This window comes from Carya illinoinensis, chromosome 7 (genome assembly GCF_018687715.1).
Source record: "Carya illinoinensis cultivar Pawnee chromosome 7, C.illinoinensisPawnee_v1, whole genome shotgun sequence".
In the NCBI taxonomy this organism is placed as follows: domain Eukaryota; kingdom Viridiplantae; phylum Streptophyta; class Magnoliopsida; order Fagales; family Juglandaceae; genus Carya; species Carya illinoinensis.
In genome coordinates, this window is record NC_056758.1 from 31,787,638 (window position 1) to 31,811,875 (window position 24,238).

A 24,238-nucleotide genomic window follows, 5' to 3' on the forward strand; every position below is an offset into this window, starting at 1 on the left:
CTTATCATCTAATAGTTCTATACCGTAAAAAAAAATAAAAAATTGTATAGAAATAAAATAGAAACAATATTGTAATACTTTTAAGAATAATATATCTGTGGTACCGCCCACCAGACATCTCAAAGTGATGGTAAACGAGCGAAACTGGTCAATTGTAACTGGGCCGTCCACACGACACATAAAAACTCCAGCTGCAGAGTTGGTGGTTTTTACGGCTCAGATGCTACATTAATATCCGCGTCCGCGTTTTCCGCGTTCAACAGATGCGCGGATCGGAGCAAGTAGTCTAATTGGCGAGGCATCATTTGTGGGTATTGCATGATTGGTCTTTCTTGAAGAAGCAGTACCACAACTGTTCGAACCTGCATGCACATTGCACATTATTTCCTTGGAAATTTTGTTGAGGTGAATCTAATGATCTTAGTTGCAACCTGTATCAACTCAACTCGATCGATCCGTGCAAGATAATCTTACCTTAATTGGTTAAATAAACATTGTTTGGACCACAATAGGAACCCATTCAGTTCCAACCAACCTGATCATGGTTGAAGAAGCTAGCATCATCATCATCATCATTTGAACCACGCTCTTTATTTTCGTTTGGGTCAATCTAAGCATAATAATACTATACATCATAATCTCATTCTACTTTAATTTTATTATATAAGATGTGATACATTTATTATAATTGAATTATTCATAAAAAATTATTAAATAACAAATCATATAATGATAATAAATGTGTCATATTTTATATAATAAAAAAATAAAATAATAATATGATGTATAGAATTTTCCTTTTAAACTTAATGGATGAAGCAATCTGACCTTAGTTAATAAAGTACCGTTTGGACAATATTCAACTCGAATCAATTTGACCTTAATTAATAAATTATTAATTTCATTAAAAAAATAATAGTTTTGCAAAAATAAATAATAAAATAGATAAGTACAAAATAATTACATGCATTATTCATTGACTAAAAGAAAATATGAAATAAACGCGGAGAAAATATATAACTCGATCCCAAGTCCCAACGTAAACAACATGCGCTCATTCAAAAAAATAAAAAAACGTAAACAACATGCGCCACGCGTAGATCAAAGCACTCCAGATTGAGGTCGTCGAGAATTTTCGTCCCTAGGAAACATTTAAAACTTGCGGATAATCCCATCTATACCCCTCCATCAACACTAACAAAAGTCAACATGCCAGCTCATTCATGAAGGCACGTGAAGGGTTTTTATGTTATTTTAGAAGAATACCGCGAAGGCTCACGCGTCAACGTGAGACTTTAACGTGTCCGTCCCGCGAAGCCCTCATTGCGTGTGCGCTTCACAGTTCCCACGTATCGTACGTCCTATAAGCTCACACCTGTCCATCATCTAGACATCTTCACCGGTAGCCACCGGTCAATCAGTTTCCACCACGCGACTCTTACTATAAGTACCACTTCAACCGCTACTTACAGACGATTTTGATCGCTTCAACATACGAGCCAAACAGAGAGTGCGAGAAAATTCTTAAGAAAGACCGAGAAAAATATCGAAATATCCTCTTCTTGTTGTTTTTATCTTTTGGGTTTTGTTTGTTCTGGTATGATATTGGAAAATGGTTGCTGAAATCGAATCTGTGTGCCAAACGAGCGTGCCTGTGTTGGAGGTGAGCTTTCTAATCAGCTTCAATTTTTGTTTCTTTGGTGTTGTACTTGGTAATTTGCTAATGGGTTTTGCTAATTTTTAATCTGCTGTTAGGAGTTTTTTTTTTTTTTTTTCCTTTTGTTTTAGGACCTCTTTCGCATGATGCTTAGATGTTGAATTTGCATGGGTTTTTAGATTGGTGTTGTTCTTAATTCTCAGCTCGATTGGTCTTACTTTGGTGTCTTTGTTCATATACTTGGTATAAATGGGATCTGGATTGTGGGTTTGTGCTTCTTTTCAATATGAAGCTAATGTTTTGAATCTTTTGGACTTTAGGGCGTGTTTTGTGTTGGGTCTTAAAGATTGAATTAGCTGAATATTTTTAGGATCTCGTGAAAACATGTATTGGTTTTATGATTGATATTGTGCTTTTATGTTTCCGTTGGATAGGTGAAAGGATTTTGATCTAGGGCCTTCTGAAAGTATATCTTTTTTCAAGGATTAAAGGAAGTTCTATAAAGTTGTAAAAGTATGGTTGTGTCATATACTTGGGATTCTAAATCTAGGGGTTTGCGTGATATCTTAATTTTGTTTAATTATAAGCCAGCTTTTCTTTATAATTATGAATAACAAGGCCTAATCAATGTAAATATGCATAATAATTTGGAAAGCGAACCTCTATGTACACTAGCAAACCATATAACACAGACGTACAGAACACAATATAGAGATGTGTGCCGAAAGTTGACATATTTATCAACCTAATAGTTCATAATTGTCAATAACCGCCTCTCAAATCACTCAGTTTACTTTCAGTTCATTGACGAGAGTCTTCAAAATATAGTAATCTATACTTGCCCATACGTATATAACAACAGGGCATATGAGGTATATGGTTTTGTCTTTGTTATCTGTTATGTTTTGATGGTTTTTCAACATTTAAGGTTAGCAATGCTAGGGAATCCTCTCGTTTTTCCAGTAAATTGAAGCTATAAAATTGATGCTCCGACATTGAAGATTATGTGTGTTCTATTCGTGCACAAAAGCTATCAGCATTAGTGTTAATACTTAGTATTAGTAATATGATTAATTGTTGGTTTCAATGTTTAGCCTTCAAGGGGGAAAATTGATGATCAAGTTCTCTGTATTTATAGGATATCAAGCCTGTGGACAAAATCCCAGATGCAGTCCTTGAATCTTCCATCCTACAATTTATGCCCAGTGTCCGCTCTGGTAGCTTCGCTGACATTGGTCCTCGAAGATACATGGAAGATGAGCATATACATATAGATGATTTATCCTCACTCTTGGGATCAGTTTTTGAGTTTCCTAAACCAAGTGCTTTTTATGGGGTAATGAGCTCTTGAGTCTATCACTGCTATGACATTAGTACTGATAATTGTATTGCTTCATAACTGGCTGATCGTGTATATATTACACAGGTATTTGATGGTCATGGAGGACCTGAAGCAGCAGCTTATATAAGAAAAAATGTTCTTAGACTCTTTTTTGAAGATGCCGACTTCCCCCAAACATCAGAAGTGGATGATGCCTTCTTAGAGGAGGTTGAGAACTCACTTCGGAAAGCATATCTTCTGGCTGACCTAGCCTTAGCAGATGAATTTGGTGTGAGCAGTTCCTCTGGGACAACAGCTCTTACTGCTTTGATATTTGGAAGGTATATATACATGCTTTAGAATTTCGTTTCTCCATGGAAAACCATTGTTTCAATTGCATGATATTGGCTCTACGCAATCATTTTATTCCATTTTAGCGTTTAGTGCAGTTGCTTTTATCAAGTCCAGTTTCTATGTATGATTAGTGGAATAATCACCGTCGATTTAAAATACGCCTAGTGAGGAATATTAGTGTTGGTTTGTTCGCCTGTCTTGTTTTATGTTTACTTGAAACAGTTAACATTTGCCCATTCCTGATTTCCTTGGCATACCTTTTTGCTATATTGGCTAGACGGGCTGATGTTGGCTATATACTTGTCTTGTTTTCCCTTTTTTTTAAGTAAAAAAATGTGTATTAGCTCAAGAAGAATGCCAATTGCTCTGTATGTGCTTTGGTTTAATTGTTCTGCTTAGTTATTTTCAGTATAACTTCCTGCTGACAGAACTCTTCTTTTTCAGGCTTCTCTTGGTTGCCAATACTGGTGATTGCAGAGCAGTTCTTTCTCGGAAAGGAAAGGCAATCGACATGTCTCAAGACCACAAACCCATTTATCCATCAGAGAGGAGGCGAGTTGAAGAGTTAGGTGGGTTCATCGATGACGGGTATCTCAATGGTGTTTTATCAGTTAGTCGAGCCTTGGGGGACTGGGATCTGAAGTTCCCTCGTGGTTCTTCTTCACCACTTATTGCAGATCCAGAATTTCAGCAGGTGGTTCTAACTGAGGATGATGAGTTCCTCGTCATGGGGTGTGATGGAATTTGGGATGTGATGTCTAGTCAGCAAGCAGTTAGCCTTGTTCGTCGTGGGCTGCGGCGGCATGGTGACCCAGAACAGTGTGCTAGGGACCTTGTCATGGAAGCCTTGCGTCTCAACACATTTGACAATCTCACTGTGATTGTTGTCTGCTTCTCTTCTCTGGATAACTGGGAGCCATCACCACCACGGCAACCGAAGATGAGGTGCTGTAGCCTCTCTGCAGAAGCCCTTTGTAGCCTGAGGAGCTTGTTGGATGGCAGTGCCAGCAGTTGAATGTAAATACATTTTTTAATAAACTAAACTGTTTTTGGCTGCTTCAGTGAGATGGGAGAAAAAGTAGCTAGCAGTTTTGTTGGTGCTGATTATTCAGCTATTCGTGGTGAGCTCTGGGCTGATGTACATAACCAGCTTAGGTGGATGATGGGGTAGAGATGTTCCATATGGATGCATCCTGTTAACAGAGTCATTATGATTATTTTGTTGACAGTCCAGAGTGACCTGCCCTTCTGATGATCCATTTTTGATTCATCGTGTGTACCTAATGTAAATTTTCTTAATAAAAGGTCTCTGTTTCTTCTTTATTTGATTATGGCAAGTGGGAACTACACTTTTTAAGATAGCATCCATGATGATTCGCCATGCCTATACCGCCAGGGACACTCGCAAGTGTCACATGGTAACTCGCCCTCAGACTTCAAAACAAAAAGCGGATTATTTGACCATGAGATGAACAGTTAAGAGAAATTGCGCTCTCTCTCTCTCTCTCTCTCTCTCTCTCTCTCTCTCTCCAATGATCTTGCAACCTATCCCAGATCCGATAAACCATATTCATAATCAAATCAAGCAAATCAACAGGTGTCTTGGCGTAGTAGTAGTAGCTTAAGAATATTTTATAAAGAGGGTTGCCATATATAATTTTACAGATCCATTATCGTTACAGACCTAAAGACTGACATCCCGACAGGGAGGTATGACCGTGACAATTGTCATCCACCTGCCTCATACAGCCTTTCCCGAATACGAAGCTCTGAACAGCTCATGAACTGCGAAGTTTCTTCTACTCACGACACGATCCAGCACGTTGGACTGTTCCAACCGTTACATGAGTGTGTTTGTTGGGTCCTGTTCCCTGTTTTCAGATCTTTAACCTTATTAATACTTGATTTGTTTCTATATAAAATAAAATCCAGCACACTGGTCTGTTTCAAACATTAGAAAGGGAGGCATATCTGTATTGCACATTTCCAGTTGGGAAGATCGATCTTCTCTGACTTGCTTATAACTGTTCTCTCTCCACAAAGAGGGAGCAAAATATGCTAGTATATGGGTGAATGCAAGTGCTCAAAGAGTTTGCTTGGAAAACTTTAATTTGAGTTATACGAGCTTGTTTGTTATTTCAGTTTGCGTTTGCTTCGGGGTTGTGATTGTATTTATAAACCAGATGGGGTTGAATAAGTTTCAGAAAATAATTGTTCAACAACATGGCTTGTTGGAGGCTAAGGTACCTCTGATATATCAATATTTTCTTTTCCATCAACTCCAAAAATACTCCAAAAATAGGAAACTCACGTCAAACCGATCCTGCAAGTTTTCCAGTCCATAGACCTGTTGATTACAAGGAAAAAAAAAAAAAAGTCCTCAGACCTGTTTCTCGATCAATCTCAAAGGCTCATAACAGGGTCCAGGCTGGTTTGGATCAGTCACCTAAACTTCACCCCTGGGAGCTTATTCTAGGAGCTATCATCAATAATGGAGAGCTGACTCCGATGATGAGCATATTGCATGATACATGTAATATTATTTCTTTACAAAGAAAGCATTACAATTGGATGTGGCCAACACGCATTCCACATCGAAAGAATCAGTGAAATCTACTGAACATGACGTTTAGTTGTCATTTGTACCGTCATCTAGTTGGGTCTGCTTGGTAGGATTTTACAAATGATGCAAATCGTTCCATATCACTTCGTAGTAAGCCTTCAAGAAATGGTTGCAGTGCCTGGATAAGTTTAACATCAGAAAAAGAAAATCGATGGATGACATCATCCATGATACATCTTTAAAGCAAAGAAACATCTAGCACGGATTGAAAGATGGAGAATAGAGGAAGGGAAGTTTGAGGCATATGCCTCCGTTTTATTTCTTAAATCCCTTTCCTTTACCAATCAAAACAACAGATACGTTTGCTCCAGCATGAAGCAATGCATAACATGCCAAAAACAAAAAAGAGTTAGAAGATTACCGATGCCACTGGAACGAAGATCTGAGGAACTTCATATGACACTGTCAGCTGGAAAGAACAAATGCAAATAATTGTAAGGGCATATGAGGAACCTAAGCCATAAAAAGTGGAAAACAATAGGAGAGACATTGTATCAAATTGATGGCATGTATATCCCCACAAGTTCATCAAACTGTGCCCTGCTAGGAAGAGAGCACGAGGCCCTTATGTTATTTTTTTTTTTCCTCACAAATAAACCATTTGCTATGCGTTACTAAGAAATGGGTCACTCTGTTAGAATTTTTGTCTTATCAACGTTACAAAAAGCAAGTGATAGTTCACGAGACTGCCACATGGAAAATTTGAGTTTTTTTTTAATATTATTAAAATTAAAAAAGCTAGCAAATAGACCTTTTTATGATTTGAAAAAGCTATTAACTGTTACAGCAAATAGCTCTAGCCATCCCCATGGTGGCAGAACTCAGCTACCAAGGGGTAGCTGATGGTCACCCCATCAAGCTACCAAGGGGTAGCCTCTACTTTTTCTAATGATGAAAATTTGAACTTTATAATTTCAATATTTTTTTATATTTTTCTGAGTTTTTATTTTAAAAAGTACTAAAGTTTTCATGCGGACTGCCACATGTTTTCAGTTGACATTGATGGATGAAAAGGGTAATGGAAGGACCCATTTCTCAGTAACTCATGGGACAAAGGGTTATTTCTAAAAAAAACACAGGAGTCAAATTTTAATTACACCAAATCACAGAAGGTGTTTGACCAAGATTTTCTAAAAAGTAAAATGGAAAAAACTAAATTAAATGTCGTAGGAAAAGCACCCTTACTTCAACTATGCATGATGAAGGACCTTTCGGATAAAATCGAACAGCACCTCTGCCATTTGAAAAATCAGTCTATCAGGATTATACTAATAACTTAAATGAAAACAAAACATATAGATAAGGTTTATGAACTAAAAGTATAGCAAATAACTACAGCATTTAACGTTTAGTTCTATAAATGAAAGGGGACTTAAAGATGAGCAAGTACAGCAGTTGAGAAGATAGTTTGCCAGATCATGTCCACAAGAACTGTCAAAATTGAAGATAGTTTGCCAGTTCATGTTCACAAGAACTGTCAAAATTGAATAGCTTAAATTGCTGAGAGTGCCTTCGTGATGAATCTAAGAAGTTGAGGCTTTTTAACTTTGTTGTTTTAATGTTCTTCAAAATATAAGCAACACCCAAAAAATTTGAAGCAGTTTGGACTTTGGCATATGATGCAGGAAAGCCAACTTGTTAAATTATCCATCATTTTCAGATAATTGATTTCATTGAGATATCAAACTGAACATTGTCATCTAAGAAACACTAAACACTACAAGGCAACTAGGGAAATGTCAATGTGCTAAGACATCACCCAGAAGATGACTGACTACCTTCAAAACTCCATTTATACTCTTTTTCTTTGTTTACTTTTCAGATTCTGTATTAAGTGTGAGAGTTTAATCTTCCTTTTTCTTCCTTTGCCATCATATGCTTCGCCTAATAAAGCCTCGGAAGACATTCACCACTGACATTGAACTGAAAAGGTAAATAACAGATAAAATACACTATACTGTATCACTGTTTCTATAGTTACCTGTTAGGAACACCTTCCAGGGATCTCCAGTGGATCTTTTGATTTGGGATAGGCTGCAAAAAGTGTATCATATTATGATTCAAATTACAGGAAAAGGGGAGACAAAAACATCCTTACCTGAAAATTTCGTGTAAGCCAAGAGAAATCAACATCGCGGCCAAATGCTTTATACTTCATCGACCATCGAGATAGCTCGGGCTTGTCTTCCAATATCTGGTAGGAGAAACGAAGCATCAAGTTCTCAAAGAATCACAACTCTGAAACTGATCAACTACATGGGACTCAATACTCAATAATATCATTACAGTGATGCACTCTTTAGGCATTAAATTGGCAGGGTTGAAAACTCAAAACTAACGCAAGTCTGCAATAACATGCTCGACAGTTATAACTGCTATGAAAAGCAGAACCATTTCCACCTTCTCAAGTTTGGCACAATAATATATGGACTGTTAGCCTGATTAAGCTGAGCATTAAAACTGAGTCAAGTGTCCAGTAGTATTAGATTAGCTATACAAGAAACTAAGCACCCCCTATGACCTTTACAAAGGAAAGGATACTTTGCTTTTGTTCACACAAGTAAAATAATTGGAATTGGCAGTACTTTGGAAATTCAATCTTGCGGCACCTTTACTGAGGAAATAGAGGGCATCCAACGGGGAACGGCTTCACGATCAGAGTAACAGTTATAGGCAACTGAAACAGGCACGTCAGTTTCCACCTTGACCCTGCATATTGTCACATTTTGTAGTTAATGGTAGTAACCAGTAAGCAGATATCTTAGCTCAAATTGCCAGCCTTGGCACGCCAAGAACTGACTATATATATGTAAGGACTTGCATTATATTTAATCAAAAGGATCAACATGGGGGAGCATCTTGGCATCAAACTATCAGATTCTGATATTAATATTAAGAACGAAGCTACAAAAGACTTACAAAATCAATCATTGTTCTACAAAAATGATATCACTGGAGTAGCATCAATTAATAGATTCCACATGCCTACTTCAACTCTTATAAATCTAGGTAAATTATGCAGATCTTCAACGAAATGGAAATGATGCGCAACAGCGTTAAAGAAAATTATGCACTATACCTGCCGGGTAAGAATCCAATCAATACACCAAATCATTCATGACCAAAATTACAGGAAGCCCATAAAAAGCCTAAAATTTTATGCATCAGGGCAATAACATTCCAAGTTCCGTTATGGAACAAACAATATGGAGATAAAAAATAAAAAATAAAAAAAAATAAAAATAAAAATAAAAATAAAAAAAATAAAAAATAAAAAATTTCTTCAGAAAGATCGAGTTTTTACGTGCAATTCTGCCATTCCATGACAGGAGCAAAGGGCTTGGAGGCGGTGAAGACCGAGCTTCCCTTGGAGGACCCATATGGGATTCTGAAGAACATAGACGGTGGTCCCAAAGAATGGTAGCTTCTCCAAGGGGGTACGATGGCTATGGAGCAGAAGAGGATACTACCATTTCTGGGTATTGTTTTTGTCATCAAACCCAAAAGGTTTGGGCTCGAAATCACAAGGGATGTTGCTGTTGCAGACATGACACACTGTTTTTAGCAGAAAACCAGGAAAGAGGGATACTGATTGACCTCCGAAGGCAACAAATCCACGACACAAGCCAGCTTTATCAGAGATTTCTCAGCTGTGGAGTATGAAGCTTTTCTAGCTGTTGCATTATAGATGCGAGAGACCCAACTGCGAATATTTTGAATATTTTGGTCAACGACTCAACCGCCCGTGTTATCTTTATAATATTTTTTAACTAATTATTATCTAATCATTCCCTAAATGTAAGAATTAATATAATTATTATAAATTTTAAAAAAAAATTATATTTAAAAATTTTTATTTTTAAAATATTTATATTTAATATTTTCTCTTTCCTTTATCAAATTCTAATAAAATATTTTCAACTATTTTACAAATATTCATTAAATTTTTAAAAAATTATATTTACAATCATAGAATTTACAAAATTCAAATAAACCTCATTTATCCTTTTTGAAAAAAAGTAAATAAATCTAAAATTCCAATAAAAAATTCTTTTTTAATAATAAACTCTACTTTCCTTCCAAATAAATACTTAAAATTTACACACTCCAAAATTATATTTAAGATTAATCAATTATAAAAAAAATATATCCAACATTTAGCCGAGTAGAAATATGTCTTTGTTAACTTTTTGTTGTCCATCATATCAATTGAATGCATATAGAATTCCAAGTTGTCATGTGTAAATTTTATTTTCTTTTAAAAATTAATAAATAATGATACATATAGTCATTTTTGTATACTCATATGAATTTTATTGATATGATTGACTGTATTAATTTTTTTTTAATATATAACCAATTATATCAATAAACTATATAAAAAAATACATAAAAGTGATTGAACATAAATTTTTTAAAAAATAATATAAATAAAGGTTTTGGCCACCATGTGGGTGCCTAGGTCTAGCCACGGATGGTTGGGTAGTCACCAATCACCACCACGGTGGTGACCTCCACTTATATATATATATAAATATATATATATTTATATTTATAGTTTTTTTAAAAGGTAAAATCAACTTTTAAAAAAATAAAATTAAACATGACAATATGTGATTTGGCCATACGATTCGATTAATATATTGATGGAGTTAAAAATTATTAAAGGGTCTTATTTCTATCTTACATCCAAGGAGATTATTTCTATATTAAAAAAAAAAAAGTGCATAAGATGATCTTAAAACTAAGTAATCACCAAAATTAATATTAAATTAAATAAATGTAATCGCCAAAATTTACTAATATTCTCCGCCTACGAACAATCACTTAATTAATTAGGTCTGAACCGTCAAAATCAATAACATGAAACAAAAAAAAATATTTATTATTTTCAATTTAAACTAATTGGAGCCTGTTTAGATATTAAAAATATTTCAAAATATCTATAAATAATAATAAAATAGTAATAATTAGTTGATAAATAATAGTAAAATAATTTTAAAATATTTTAAAACAGTTGTGTTTCCAAACAAACCATATAAATATAAGGAAAACAATACTATGTTGTCTGAGTTTATCTCTAAAATTTGATAATTCATATAAAACATTTTAAAAATGTAAATGCACTAGGGATACACATATCGCTAGGGCGCATATTAGCACCGTCTAAAGTCCAATTACCTAAATAAATAAAGAAATATATAGACTTTCTAACATATTATTTATATTGCCTTCTTTAAAATTATATAGTTACAAAGAATGGTGGGTCAGACAGTTGGAGGCCCCCCGTCAGGAGTTTTTTTTTTTTTTTTAATCATTGTTTAACACTTTTAAATATTTAAAAAAAAAAATTTATAATGTTATTAAATAATATTTTTTTAATCACTAAAAAAATAAAAATAAAAATAAAAAACTGAAAAAAAAAAAAAAAAAAAAAAAAGGAGCGAGAGCCAGCGGATCGCTTGCTTTTTTCAAAGAAGAATAATAAAATCAGACTGGTTGGTGGCCACCCACCACGGCCGGCATCTCGTGGTGAGCAAAGACCAAACTTTCTCGGGGGCGGCGTGGACCGTCATGCACCCTTCGTCTACCATGTTAAATATTATTATTTTTTAAATGCCATTTAAAATTGTTTTTAATCTTCTTTATAATCTCATGTTAAGTGTGTTTTAAGTGTTTTGTTTATGTAGTTATAGTATATAGTATGTGTACGTATTATATATAATTATTTTTAAAAAGAGTAATATTTATTATTAAAAAATTAAATTTTATTTTATATAAATCATATATTAATTTATTTTTTTTAAATAATTACATGTCGCTTCCACGTTTACCATTATAACTATTATTTTTTAATATTTTATTTGGTTTAGATATTAAAATAATCTATCGGGTTTGACTTTTGGTTGAGTTAGTTCCCGTTGGGCACTGCATATCTCGAATATTCTTAAAAATAAGATATATTCTTTTAAATATTATACAAAAATTAAATATTTTTAATTTTAAATATTTTTATTTAATAATTACAACTCCTAAATAAACATAAAAAACAAAATAACGTTTTTAAATTTCAATACAAAAAATTAGAGTGATTTACAAATTTTAACTTCTCTCACTAATTTAAGCAACGAAAACATCTGATAGGATCACATAAGGTTGTTCTCTTTTTCATTAGGTGGCCATTAAAAGCGTTGCATACACTGTTGAGAATTGTCCTAACACATGATATATATATATATATTTCAATTTTGATTAAATCAATCTTTTTATTAATGTTCTAAATTTAAAAAAAAAATTAAAAATTGCATGACATGATATGCCACTCTTAAGAAAACTTAAAAGAAGAACTAAAAACCTTTTCAAAGTCCGAAAAATCTTAAAAAATAAAACATAAAAAGTAAAAGTACGCAATAGTAATCAATTAAAGCAATCATTGGAGGGGTGGTAATATCTCGTTGCTAATGTGATAATTGTTTGATCCATGGGTTAGATTAAGGCCATGTTTGGATACTAAGAAAATTTTCAAAAATTCTCATAATTTAATGTTTAAACATAAATCAAATATAAAATATTTTTTTATTTTAAATTTTTTACCTTTTCCTTTAATTATTACTTAATAATTATTGAAATACAAAAATTAACATAATTTTTACAAACCTCAAAATAAAATACAAACATCAATACAAATTTTACAAACTTTAAAATAAGATTATATTCAAACAATTTTTTAATTTTAAAATATTTTTATTCAACTTTTTATCTGATTTTTAAAATTTTAATAAAATATTTTTAATCAAATAATCTCCTTACTATTCATAAAATTCTAAAATATTTCAAGTGTCGAATCATTCGTTCTTTAGGGATTGTGATGGAATGATTAAAATATTGATCTATAAGAGTAAAAGTAAAAAAATGAAGTAAAAATAATAATAATCCATCCAAAAGATGTAAAGTATTTTATTATTTATTTACTTTATATAAGTTGGCCGGGGGTAAAATGAACTTACCACTAGGCCAATTACCCGACCCTACACCAACTTTGAGCCTCACCAAACACCAGTATGCATGGTAACCTAAGCCTAAATTGAGCTTTAGGACAAGAAGTAGCAGAATCGGGCACTAAGGTCACTTCATCGAGCACCGCAACCTATGTAACCTACGTATAATATTTATATTATATAGTCTTAATTGATTGAATGAGTCTTGAGGATGCTTTATCTGATTAGCATTATTGGATCCATACGAGTTGGATATTATATAGATTGCAATTGGAGTTTAGTTTTCGGTTTATGGCTATTTAATTCTCTATTTTCTTTTTAATTGAAAATGAGTATATCATGAGGTAATAGGTAGGAAGGTTGGTTTTAGATGACTGAAAGTCTTGCGTATTAAGACGAGTTTAAATCATAATTTAGATTTTAATTCTATATAATTTAAGGAATCTATAGGCATCATATGCTGCTAATACTGATAGTTTAAGACGAATTTAAACCTAAGATCTAATATATGTCAAACTACGTGAGAGTAATCCAATGACTATTGAGACAGTACTCAACTTAGTAATATACTTCTCTTAAAATTAATCATTGTTGAATTAGATTAAAGAAATAGGTTAATCATGCCCTTTAGATCATTTTACGAGGATGAGATACTTACCATTATTTTTTTAAAAACATTTGATGTAATTAGAAGAGAGATGCACGAATATATAGATATTAAGATATTTAGTGATGAGATTTATTTAATTTATAGATGATATTAAGTAGGAAAATACTTTAAACATAAAACGGATTATACAAAAATAAATTTATAAACTGATGTAATACGTCAAATTATAAAATTATTTTTATTATAAAATAAATCTAACAGATCTTATAAAATTATATCAATTTTTAAATTATATATATATATATACCAGTTCTCTATTAAATAATGTAAGATGATCTACCTGTCATGTTTATTTATCTTAAACTAAACAATTCATTGCTAGCTAGCTATCGCTATCAACTATTTTAACGCATGCGGCCCTAGATGCTAACATGGAATGGTTAAAAAATGGAAGGGCTTAAAAGAATAAAAAAAAAAAAAAATAGAGCCAGTTGCAGTTTTTAGTATATAATAATTAAATTTTTCAAGAACGAAACACCATTGATGACCAGAGAATTAATAAATTATACAAAATTTCGGCTGAATGCTTAAACTGTTACTCGAATGGTAGGAATACGATGAGTTTTGAAATTTCAATGAACAGTTGACTTGAAACAATAATTGATGGCATCATAAAGTTTATTTCCTAATCCTTATCAATTTGTTGTCCTGTCCTATAACCGACGAGATTAATTACATATAGGTTAAATGCATTATTAATAGTTTTTGCGTTTTACAACAATTTTTCTATTCTAGTTAATAATATTTTAGCCACAAAACATTATATATAAGTAAATTTATAAATCGACAATATTTAATATGGTACGTTAGATTATAAAATTATTTTTATTATAAAGTAGATCTGCTTTATAAAGCAGATCGTCTAACATATAATATAAAACTTTGTTAATTTGTGAATTTATTTTTTTAGAATTTCTCTATGATTGTAGCACTTCTCTTGAATTAATATACATATCTATTCTATTGTAATAAATGACTATCTAACTGTGAATATTGACTTTTCTTTTTTTCCATTAACTTTTGTTATTTTTCCGTTAAGTTATGTTTTACCAAAAGATCCTTAAGACCATTGATCATTTGATGTGTAGCTTTCCTGTAGAATTTAATGAAGGATCATGTTTTACCAAAAGGTCCTTAAGACCTTTAACCATTTGACATGTAGCTTATTTGTAGAATTCAATGAATGATAATATTTTACCAAAAGACCCTTAATAGCCCTGTGGCGCATTTGAATTGGCGTATCTTTTTTTATGTCATTTTTGTTCTGACAGTATACTCATTTTCCTTTCTTTTTTTTTTCAATTTTTTTAAATAAAAAATTTAAAATGATTTTACTCTTCATAATAGAAACGATTTAGAGCATTCTTATTGTAAAATTCAACTTTAAGTAAATTTAACTAATAAAATACTTAAAACACTTAATATATAATATTAATTATTAATTTAATTAGAATATAATGATTATTAATATTAATATTTAATATTATTAATTTGATTAAAATATAATTATTATTAATATTTTAATTAATGGAACTATAAATTTGTGATAAAAATTTAAAAAATTATTAAATTAATAATATTTTATTATTATATAAAAAGTAAATAGATAATCTAATATGGATGCAAACCAATACTCATATTTTGTTGAAATTTAGATTTCTTTTATTTAGATTTTTTTACCTTTTTTTAACCTTGTATTTTCTTTTTTTTGAAAAATAAGTTACTAATTTTTTTACATTTTTTTTATATAAATAATTATATCAGGTTCATCTCAGGGCTAACACACCCGGGCATGTTCCCTAGTATACATACATATATATATATATATATATATGTATGTATCCATGCATCATGTATATATATTAGATGAATGGAATCACTATGTTGACTAAAAGTATGAAAAATCCAAGAATCGAAATCATTGGTACTTAATTACAACTCATGAGACATTTAAAAAATGAAAACAAAAATCATATAACCTTGAACAAATCACTCAATTTCCTAGGCCTTAAAAAAAAAGGTAATTAGTCTTTGATGCACACGTCATATGGAGGTCTGCTAGCTGCCTGCTAAATCTTAGATATATAAATATATATATATATATATATATGATGACAAATGTAATATTTGCAGCAGATCCAAGAGCCTTACTGGAAGTTTGAGAAGAGAACAAGAAGCAGGACCGATCACCAATGTCAACTAAGCCAAGGTAAGGTTTTGATCTTTCCCCGATCCCCTTAGATCTGCCTCTGCACCTGATCACCTGTAATAACCTTCTAATTTTATTCCATAGGACTAAAATATTTTCCTAGCGCCTAACTAATTTTTTTTTCTCGGATTACTAACACGGTTTATACTCGATGATCCTCCGTTAGGTTGGAGGGCAAGGTTGCCCTCATCACAGGTGCAGCAAGTGGAATTGGCGAGGAGGCTGTCAGATTATTCGCCGAGAATGGTGCTTTTGTCGTTGCTGCTGATGTTCAAGACGAACTGGGCAATCAAGTTGCAGCATCAATAGGTCAAGACAGAGTGAGTTACCGCCATTGCGATGTAAGAGACGAGAAGCAAGTTGAGGAAACAGTGAGTTACACATTGGAAAAATATGGCAGCCTGGATGTCTTGTTCAGCAACGCTGGAATTATAGGCCCTAAAACTGGCATCCTGGAGCTTGACATCAATGGCTTCGACGACACCATGGCCACAAACGTTCGTGGAGTGGCTGCAACAATCAAGCACGCAGCTCGTGCCATGGTGGGCAAAAACACACGCGGATCCATCATATGCACCACGAGCGTGGCGGCCTCGCTCGGGGGTGCCGGCCCGCATGCATATACAGTATCGAAACATGCCCTCGTTGGTCTTGTCCGGGCGGCCTGCAGCGAGCTTGGGGCTTCAGGGATCAGAGTCAACTGCATTTCCCCGTTTGGAATTGCTACACCTCTTTCGTGTATGGCTTACAATCTGCAGCCAGATGAGGTAGAAGCCAACAGCTGTGCCGCAGCAAACTTGAAGGGCATTGTTTTGAAGGCAAGGCACGTTGCTGAGGCTGCTTTGTTTCTTGCTTCTGATGAATCTACTTACATCAGTGGCCACAACTTGAGCGTGGATGGAGGATTCACCGTGGTTAATCAACGTTTTTCAGCAATCTAAAAAAACCTGCAGGGTTTTTGCAGGTAGCCAGCATTTAATTATAAAATTGTATGATTGGCTCTGATTGTTTAATTTTTATTTTTTGTTTTTCATCTTCCTTGTAAAATTGAAATGATTTTACTTTTCGAAGTCAAACCTTGTTACCGGGATTTCCCATGTGCATTTTCCTTGTAATCTGCAATTTTGTTATCATTTACTAGTGTTTCCAGTTCACATATATCCATCTGTCTTGTCTGCTTATGTGTACATGTAGTACTTAAAGCTGCCAGCTCTCTCGTTCTCCTCAACAAAGCCCGGCCTTCTCCATCTCATGTTGATCTGTCTCATAACACGTATTTTTTTTAAAAGAATTATGAATAAATTAAAATGATTTATTGGATATAAATCAATGAAAAAAGTCTCCTCTTTTTCTGTCCACAATTAAAACAATGGAGTGGAGAAGAAAAGACACAGATATTTATTTGCATCTTCTACACTAATTTGGACGGCTCTTAATTTGCCGACAGTGACTTAACGAATGAAAAAATAGAAAAGGACAGAGTCTTTTATAAAAAATAAAAATAAAAATGGGGGAATTATGAGAGACTGCCCTAGCTAGCTAGGTATGATGCGCATGATGAGCATTGAGCATGCGTGGTGAAAATATACGAAGGATTTCCTCCTTCCTGCATTCTCACACTCCGTCGAGACAGATGCTTATCACCAAATTAATTATCATAAAGACATCAACCCTAGAACTCGGGGAAGAAATACATATATATAAAATGCAATTTGCAAGAATATGTGTACGTTCACCCTATAAAAGTTGAAGCTGCTGTGTCCCAATTCAATGTTTGCAGTCTGAAAGGAGACATGCATGCTCATGTTGAGCAATTAATAATGTGCCACTTGGGCTCATAAGTCATGAAGCTTGTGATTAACAAATAAGAAAATATTTTAGACACAAAAAAAATTCAACACAAAAAATCTCACACATTGGTCCCATATATTTTATTCCCTTTTTTTTTTTTTTTTTTTTTTTTTTTTTTTTTTTTTCACCCTTCCCCTGTACCCTCTCCCTGTGCTCCCCCTTCTAGCATTGGCCATGGTGGTTGGAGACCACATCATGGTAGGCAGAAGACGCCGGCAGTCTAAGCGGCATCGTTGGCGTGGAACCCCGATGAGAAGGCTGCAACTTGATTTTGTTTTTTTTCTTCCCTTCCCTCGTGCCCCCTCCCAGCATTAGCCATGGTGGTTGATAGGCAAAAGATGCCGGTGATCCAAGTGGCACTGCCAGTATGGAACGCTGATAAGGAGGTTGTGGCTTGATTTCGGGTGAAGGGACTTGCAACTAGATTTCAGAGAAAGAGAGGGGCTGCACTGCACTGTGGGGGGGCTGGGTTTGGTCGGGGGAATGGCTGGTGGTGGTGGTCATCAACGAATTGTGACGATGCTGCTGAGGGGCGGGGGCCCACGGGGAAGAGGGGCTGGGCGTTGCTAAGGGGAGGGGGTGCACAGGGGAAAGAGAAAAGAAAGGGAAAGTGAGGGAAATATGGACTAGAGAATATGGACATTTGGCACATTGATATTGTACCATATCAATGTTTGAGATTCCTTTGTGGAATCTCTTTGTATATCTAGCAACTTCTTAAAAAATAACACTATTACTAAATTGTTTTCCTGATCAAACAAATAATTAAAGTACGTCTAGTTCTCGTTCTAGTTTTTTTTTTTTTTTTTGGTTGTAGCACCAAATCTTCAACTATGATTTGAAGGACCCAAGAGTTTGAAAATGAAATCAAAAAAATTATTTGCAAGCTTGGTTATAATTGAAAAATCATGAGATACGGTACTAGTGATGCGAAAATTTGTCACATGATCAACTAATATTAATATAAAATTTATTTGTAATTTTATTTTATTTTTATAATTAGAATATTAGATTCTACAATAAATATTTGTCACATGATCAACTAATATTAATACAACTATGATTTATTTGCAAAGAAGACGGTAAAACTTTCCTTGTAAATTTAATTTGTCGAAAATTATATAAGCTCGAGCATGCTTCTTTTTTTTCTTTCTGTTTTTTTCTTTCTGTTTTTTTATTTCTTTTTTTCTAAGCAAGTTGAATATCATAAATAATAATACAACAACGTCTAAGAGGGTCTTTCTTACTATTAATATCTTTCTATTATAATAAGTATCTATACTACAACTACAATAATAAACAGTAAAACATTCCGTTTTCGTGTGTTTCATATCTTCACTTTTTCCTTCCATTTTTGTATATAATGTCCATGCAAAAGTTTTTAAATTGTGATTATAATAGAAATATTTTACTGATTGTGCAGTCTAAATTTGTATTTTTTTATTTGAATGGTAGATTGTGTCAGTGATTTATTTTATGTGATTTCCATCGGTTGCATTGGTACTAAAGTCTACTGTTGTTTCTCCTCTGTCAATTGGTCAGGATCAGTGCATGCGTACAAAAGTTACTTTTTTTTTTAGTTGCTCAGTGCATGCATATAGGTAATAACAATTTGTCAGACGCCATAAAAAAATATTAAAACTCTACTATCTGGGAATCCGGATGCTACATTATTTTCTAACTTTTTTTTTCAATTTTACCCTTAGCTGTAATTCAAGATTTCGTTGGGTTTGCCTTTATTTTTCTTTTGCTGATGTCCATTTTAGTCTTTTTACATTTATGATCTTTTTAGTTTTTCTTCAATGTTGACACTCCCACCCACCATCTCTCTCTCTCTCTCTCTCTCTCTCTCTCTCTCTCTCTCTCTCTCTCTCTCTCTCTCTCTTTGCTTATTCCTCTTCACCACCACACTCTCACCTCTAGCAAAGCAAAACCAAGACACCACTACCTCCATCAGTGAAGCACAGTCTCTCGTGTCGAATCTCTGACCCATGGTTTCATCCTCCATCCTCCTTTCCAACCCCAACATCGCATGCCTCCGGTCTCAGCCTGACGAAGACGAAGAAGAAGACAAAGGCCGAGAAATCTCATCCTCCATCTCAATAAGAAACAGAGGTGGGTGAAGAAGAACACCGATGGATCTTCCCAAAGTTATTTTTTTTTTCAAACAACGAATGTTTGAATGATTACTTTACTGAAGCCATCAAAATCGGAAGATTTTGTTCAATGTTTTTGGGTTTTTTTTTTTTTTGGGTGTGATAGACATCCGTATGATTTAGGTTCCTTTTGTTAGGTTATTTTCTATGAGAAAATGATCTATTTGATCATGCACATATAAGCATATATGGCTTTTATTCTGTTTGAGTTATTATTCCGTATGGTTTTTATTCACTGTTTGGTAATTTTTTTCCTGTTGCATATATGCATATGATGTATATGATTGAGCCGTTTGCTTTGTGTTCGCCGTGTGGTGGTTGGTCGTGCATGGAAGCTCTGGTTTAGCAGTAGAGGTACCCATGTCATGCCGTGTTTAATCTAGGGCTTCAAACATTAGGCTTGAGTTTCATTTTCTGAAAGTTTTTATTTTTGTTTGTTGAACTTCAATTTCGAATTCAATTCTCTTTGCGTTTGGTCTTTTTTACTCATGTGTATGCATATCACAAATTTCATGACGGTGCAGAAATTAAAACATGTTGAACTGAGAGGACAAGAAGTAGAAATCATACCTACGAAATGCCCAAATTCTCTCTCTCCCTCTCTCTCTCTCTCTCTCTCTCTCCACCTTTTTTAATTTATGTATTATTTTTTTTATGGATTTGATGATATGTTCTGTGATTTTTGTTTGCAGAGGAAGGAGAATATTAGTCTGATTAGCTCAAAGATCGCGGTAATTTCAACTCTGTGCCTTGTTTTTTATGTATTTGTTTATCATAACTAGTGTTTTATTTGTTTGCTTAGGAAAACCTAATGGGTTTTTTATTACTCTGCTTGATTGAGGTTTAGATTTTTGTGGATTTTTTTTGGGCTAATTAGGATTTGCAATATAACTTATCATGATATTATTTTTCTAGACACACACTAAAATGGAAGATACAAACCTGAAAAGGGCCTGCGAAGGCCTCTAAAACAGAATTGATATTCTACGAAAGCAAGTAGAAGTAAGTCCTAAGTATCTTTTTGTCTTTATATTTGCTAAGTTTCTTTTGTTACTAAACTGTGATGTTTCTATGTTTGACGAGGGGTCTTTCATTGATGCCGTCGTGTGGCATGATGGAGAAGTATGGAGGGTTGCTATTGACACACACAGTCTTGAAGATGACCTGAATTCTGGGAAACTTTATAACTTTATCCCTTGACTAATCATAGGTATGCTTAGTTGCTTGTGACTCATGCATGTCTTCAAAAGATTAAAAAGGGCTTTTGTTAAGATAGAATTGGGATTATGTTGAAAGGAAAGAATAGAATTTACAAATATCCTTGAAAACAACAAGTTAAGTTTGATGGTATATTAGTATATGTATGTTGCAGTTCAGCATCACTAATTGCAACAATTATAAATTGACTGGTACTGGTCAGATAAAAGGGAAAACAACAAAATTTAAATTTTTTTAGTGTTTTTTGTTGCATTGGGATTTGGAAAATTTTAGAAACTAAAGAATCGGGGCCATTAGTATCACTTGAGTGGAGGTTTTGGCTTTTTATATCCCATTTGATGAAAACTCCTGCAGTCATACAAAAGGCTTTTAAAGTTTGTTAAATTGATTTCCTTTTACTTATAAAAAAATGTTTATTAAATTGTAGACTAGAGAATCCACGGGCCTATGATATCTTAAACGAACATTTACACTTATTTCTATTTTGTGAGTTTTTTAGAAATTTTGTTATTTGTTATTGTCTTATTGATAAATAGCGAATACTTTGGTATAATTATAGAGAAGCCTAGCTCAGCCACCGTGGAATAATAGCTATGCTGGCTTAGTTCTTTTTTTTTTTTTCTCCCATTTTATCTGGGATTTCCTTTCTTAAGTGTTAATTTGTTTCAACATCCTTTTATTAAACGAGTTGCGTAGGCTAGTGGGTTTCAGTATAAGAAGCTCTAGCATTGTAGTAGTTTTTTTTTTTTAATAAGTAGCGTTGAGGCTAATATTACAGGTGGATCATTAAGTTCTCAGGCTCTCTGAAGTAGGAGGCATCCACTGTGTCGTCAAAAAGCACTACACTCAAAGCATGCATGCTATTTCTCCGCCCTCTTATGTAACTATTAATATATATGGATGCTTGATTATCTAGATGCTTGGTTACTATGCTATGAATGGTTGGGTCATAATTTATTTAGTATACACAATTTATTGGTCCATCATGTAAAAGTTCCTAGTGATAAGAGTAAAATCTGTTAGTACATTACCTTCTAGAGTTTTTCCACTGCCTAATTCTGTAATTCTCCTCTAAGGTATTCTTTCTACATCCTATAAATTGCTACATTCATTAGCAATTATTTCTGGATGTTTTATAGCTATAATTCATTAAGAAATCAAGGAAAAATGGTTGAAAACTTGAAAAACTTGAGAGAGAAAAGAACTTGCTGCTGTCTGTTATAGTTTCTATTGCTATCTATTTCAAATTTTTGTGCTGTCTGTTTTGATTTTCATGTTTACATGATCCTTCTTTTAGTGTTGAGTTTTAATTTTAATGTAGAAGTATGTTCTTCCTCCATAGTTTAATTTTTTTTCCCTTCCACCCATTTCTCAAACATCAATTGCAACCTCGTCTTTATTTATTTATAAAATTTGGGATTAAATTAAAGGAGGTCTTGAATGCGCTTTTAATATTGCATCACTCACTAGGGCTTTTCGATTTACGTCAATTCTCCAATGGATATTGATTGATTAAACAAGGTATGTAAAACTTTTTGGGGTTTTAGTCATTTGGAATTTCAAATCTCAAAGTGTGAATTTTCTCTTAAAAAAGTTGTAGGGTATTGTTTTCGGGCATAAGGGTATTCTTATATAGATGTTTCTTATTAAGGTGTTCCTATTCTCAAGAACTTACGAAAATTCTAATATAAAGAGTTGGGATTATTCTTTATTTATTTATTTTTTTTGTGGGGTGACAATTTTGTGCCACTAAGAATTACGGTAGTAATGATAATTTGTTGAGTATGACATGGATAGGTGGCGTTTGGTTTGAATAATGCACTTTGTTATTGATTTTGAACCTATTCTTCGCCTAGCTTTCTTTTCTAAACAAACTATTCATTTTTTTTTTCTTCTGTTGACTGATTAGAATTCCAATATGGGTGTGCAAGAAAACATTCTGTCATTCCCTACCACCAGCCCTATGTGTTTGTACTTTTGTTTCTTCGGACTTGAACCTTGAGGAGTTGGTTAATGAAAATTGACTAACTTTCTTGCTTCTAACCCCTACAATTTTAGTTATTGAGCTATGTCAGTTTGAAGCGTGCTTATCTTGCAGAGTTTAGAAGTAGCTTCCTTAAAAGATATTGATGGTCACATGGATCTGAGCTTCTAATGATAGCATACATAGGCCAGCCCATTTTTCAAAAACAAGGTCATGGGAGAGGGAATTCTGGATACTACTCCTAATATGCTGGGGGGATTGTTAATATAAATATTTTTTATATATTAAGAAACTATTGTTGAGTGGACATGCAGAAACTCTTTATTTTTTAATGAATATGCAATGGAAAACATTTTTATGAATGCGTGTTTGCTGTGCTTGAAACGCTTGTTCTGCATATATTTTTCTTCATGCTTTTGATTGTTACTTTTTTTTCAACTTTTGTCTTAATCGCTTTGTAGTTTTGTTATTCTCAGGTTTCAGTATTTTCGGGTTTTCCAGCTTCCCCAAATGATGATTTTTAGATGTTCCCAATCATGTACCCTGCACCTATATCAGGCTTAAATACTTTGCAAAATCAGGAATAGATAAATTGTGGGGCCGACATTTATGCTGTTCCTGTTTTTCCATATAAGATGATTAATTGTTTTAATTTAAAGTACATAAATTTTTATTAAATGTAAAATTCTGGTTAGACTTTCTTATCTGTTATTGGTTGAAAATGATTTTCCTTTCCTGAATCGAATTATGTATCACATGTAGAGAATTATACTGTGTTTACTATATGATGAACACATAATAAGTATTTTATAGTATTATTGATCTAGTATATTGTTGCTAAACAATATATGCGATATATTTTATAGTATTTTCTTCAGGTATTTTATTACGATATATGCGAATTTTCTTTTATTTTGAAATTGATTTTTTTTTTGTACGTTCTTTTATTTTGAGATTCATATAATTATTTTGTTTTATTTTTCCATCTATATTACTATGATTGATGCGTATATTAACTTATTTTGAGATGCATATAATTACTATAAAATTTTGCCTAAACTAGGCTAACATCCAAAGGACGTTTATTCTACTAGTATATAATATAACTATGAATAATATCTAAAAAAATGCTACCAAATATAAAATTTATAGCAGCCCATTGCAAATTCTAATCTATATGAGATTTCAAAAGATTTA

General features: G+C 33.2%; 3 protein-coding genes across 3 annotated transcripts; 2 read left to right on the forward strand and 1 right to left on the reverse strand.

Moving 5' to 3' along the window:
* The first annotated feature begins 1,465 nt into the window (after positions 1-1,465).
* LOC122316498 (probable protein phosphatase 2C 49) lies at positions 1,466-4,655 on the forward strand. The gene is made up of 4 exons (XM_043133068.1): positions 1,466-1,663; positions 2,796-2,993; positions 3,084-3,319; positions 3,777-4,655. The coding sequence occupies exons 1-4, from the start codon at positions 1,613-1,615 to the stop codon at positions 4,345-4,347; spliced, it is 1,056 nt and encodes a 351-aa protein (XP_042989002.1). The 5' UTR covers positions 1,466-1,612; the 3' UTR covers positions 4,348-4,655.
* An 888-nt stretch (positions 4,656-5,543) lies between these two features.
* LOC122316499 lies at positions 5,544-9,686 on the reverse strand. Its single transcript, XM_043133069.1, has 7 exons — positions 9,260-9,686; positions 8,565-8,664; positions 8,054-8,149; positions 7,937-7,989; positions 7,141-7,189; positions 6,317-6,364; positions 5,544-6,073 (listed from the first exon to the last, which is right to left on the reverse strand). Exons 1-7 carry the CDS (start codon positions 9,502-9,504, stop codon positions 5,981-5,983), a joined length of 684 nt encoding a protein of 227 aa, XP_042989003.1. The 5' UTR covers positions 9,505-9,686; the 3' UTR covers positions 5,544-5,980.
* Positions 9,687-15,705: 6,019 nt separating this feature from the next.
* Positions 15,706-17,013, forward strand: LOC122315327 (short-chain dehydrogenase reductase 3b-like). The gene is made up of 2 exons (XM_043131182.1): positions 15,706-15,832; positions 15,999-17,013. Exons 1-2 carry the CDS (start codon positions 15,816-15,818, stop codon positions 16,771-16,773), a joined length of 792 nt encoding a protein of 263 aa, XP_042987116.1. The 5' UTR covers positions 15,706-15,815; the 3' UTR covers positions 16,774-17,013.
* Positions 17,014-24,238: the final 7,225 nt, after the last annotated feature.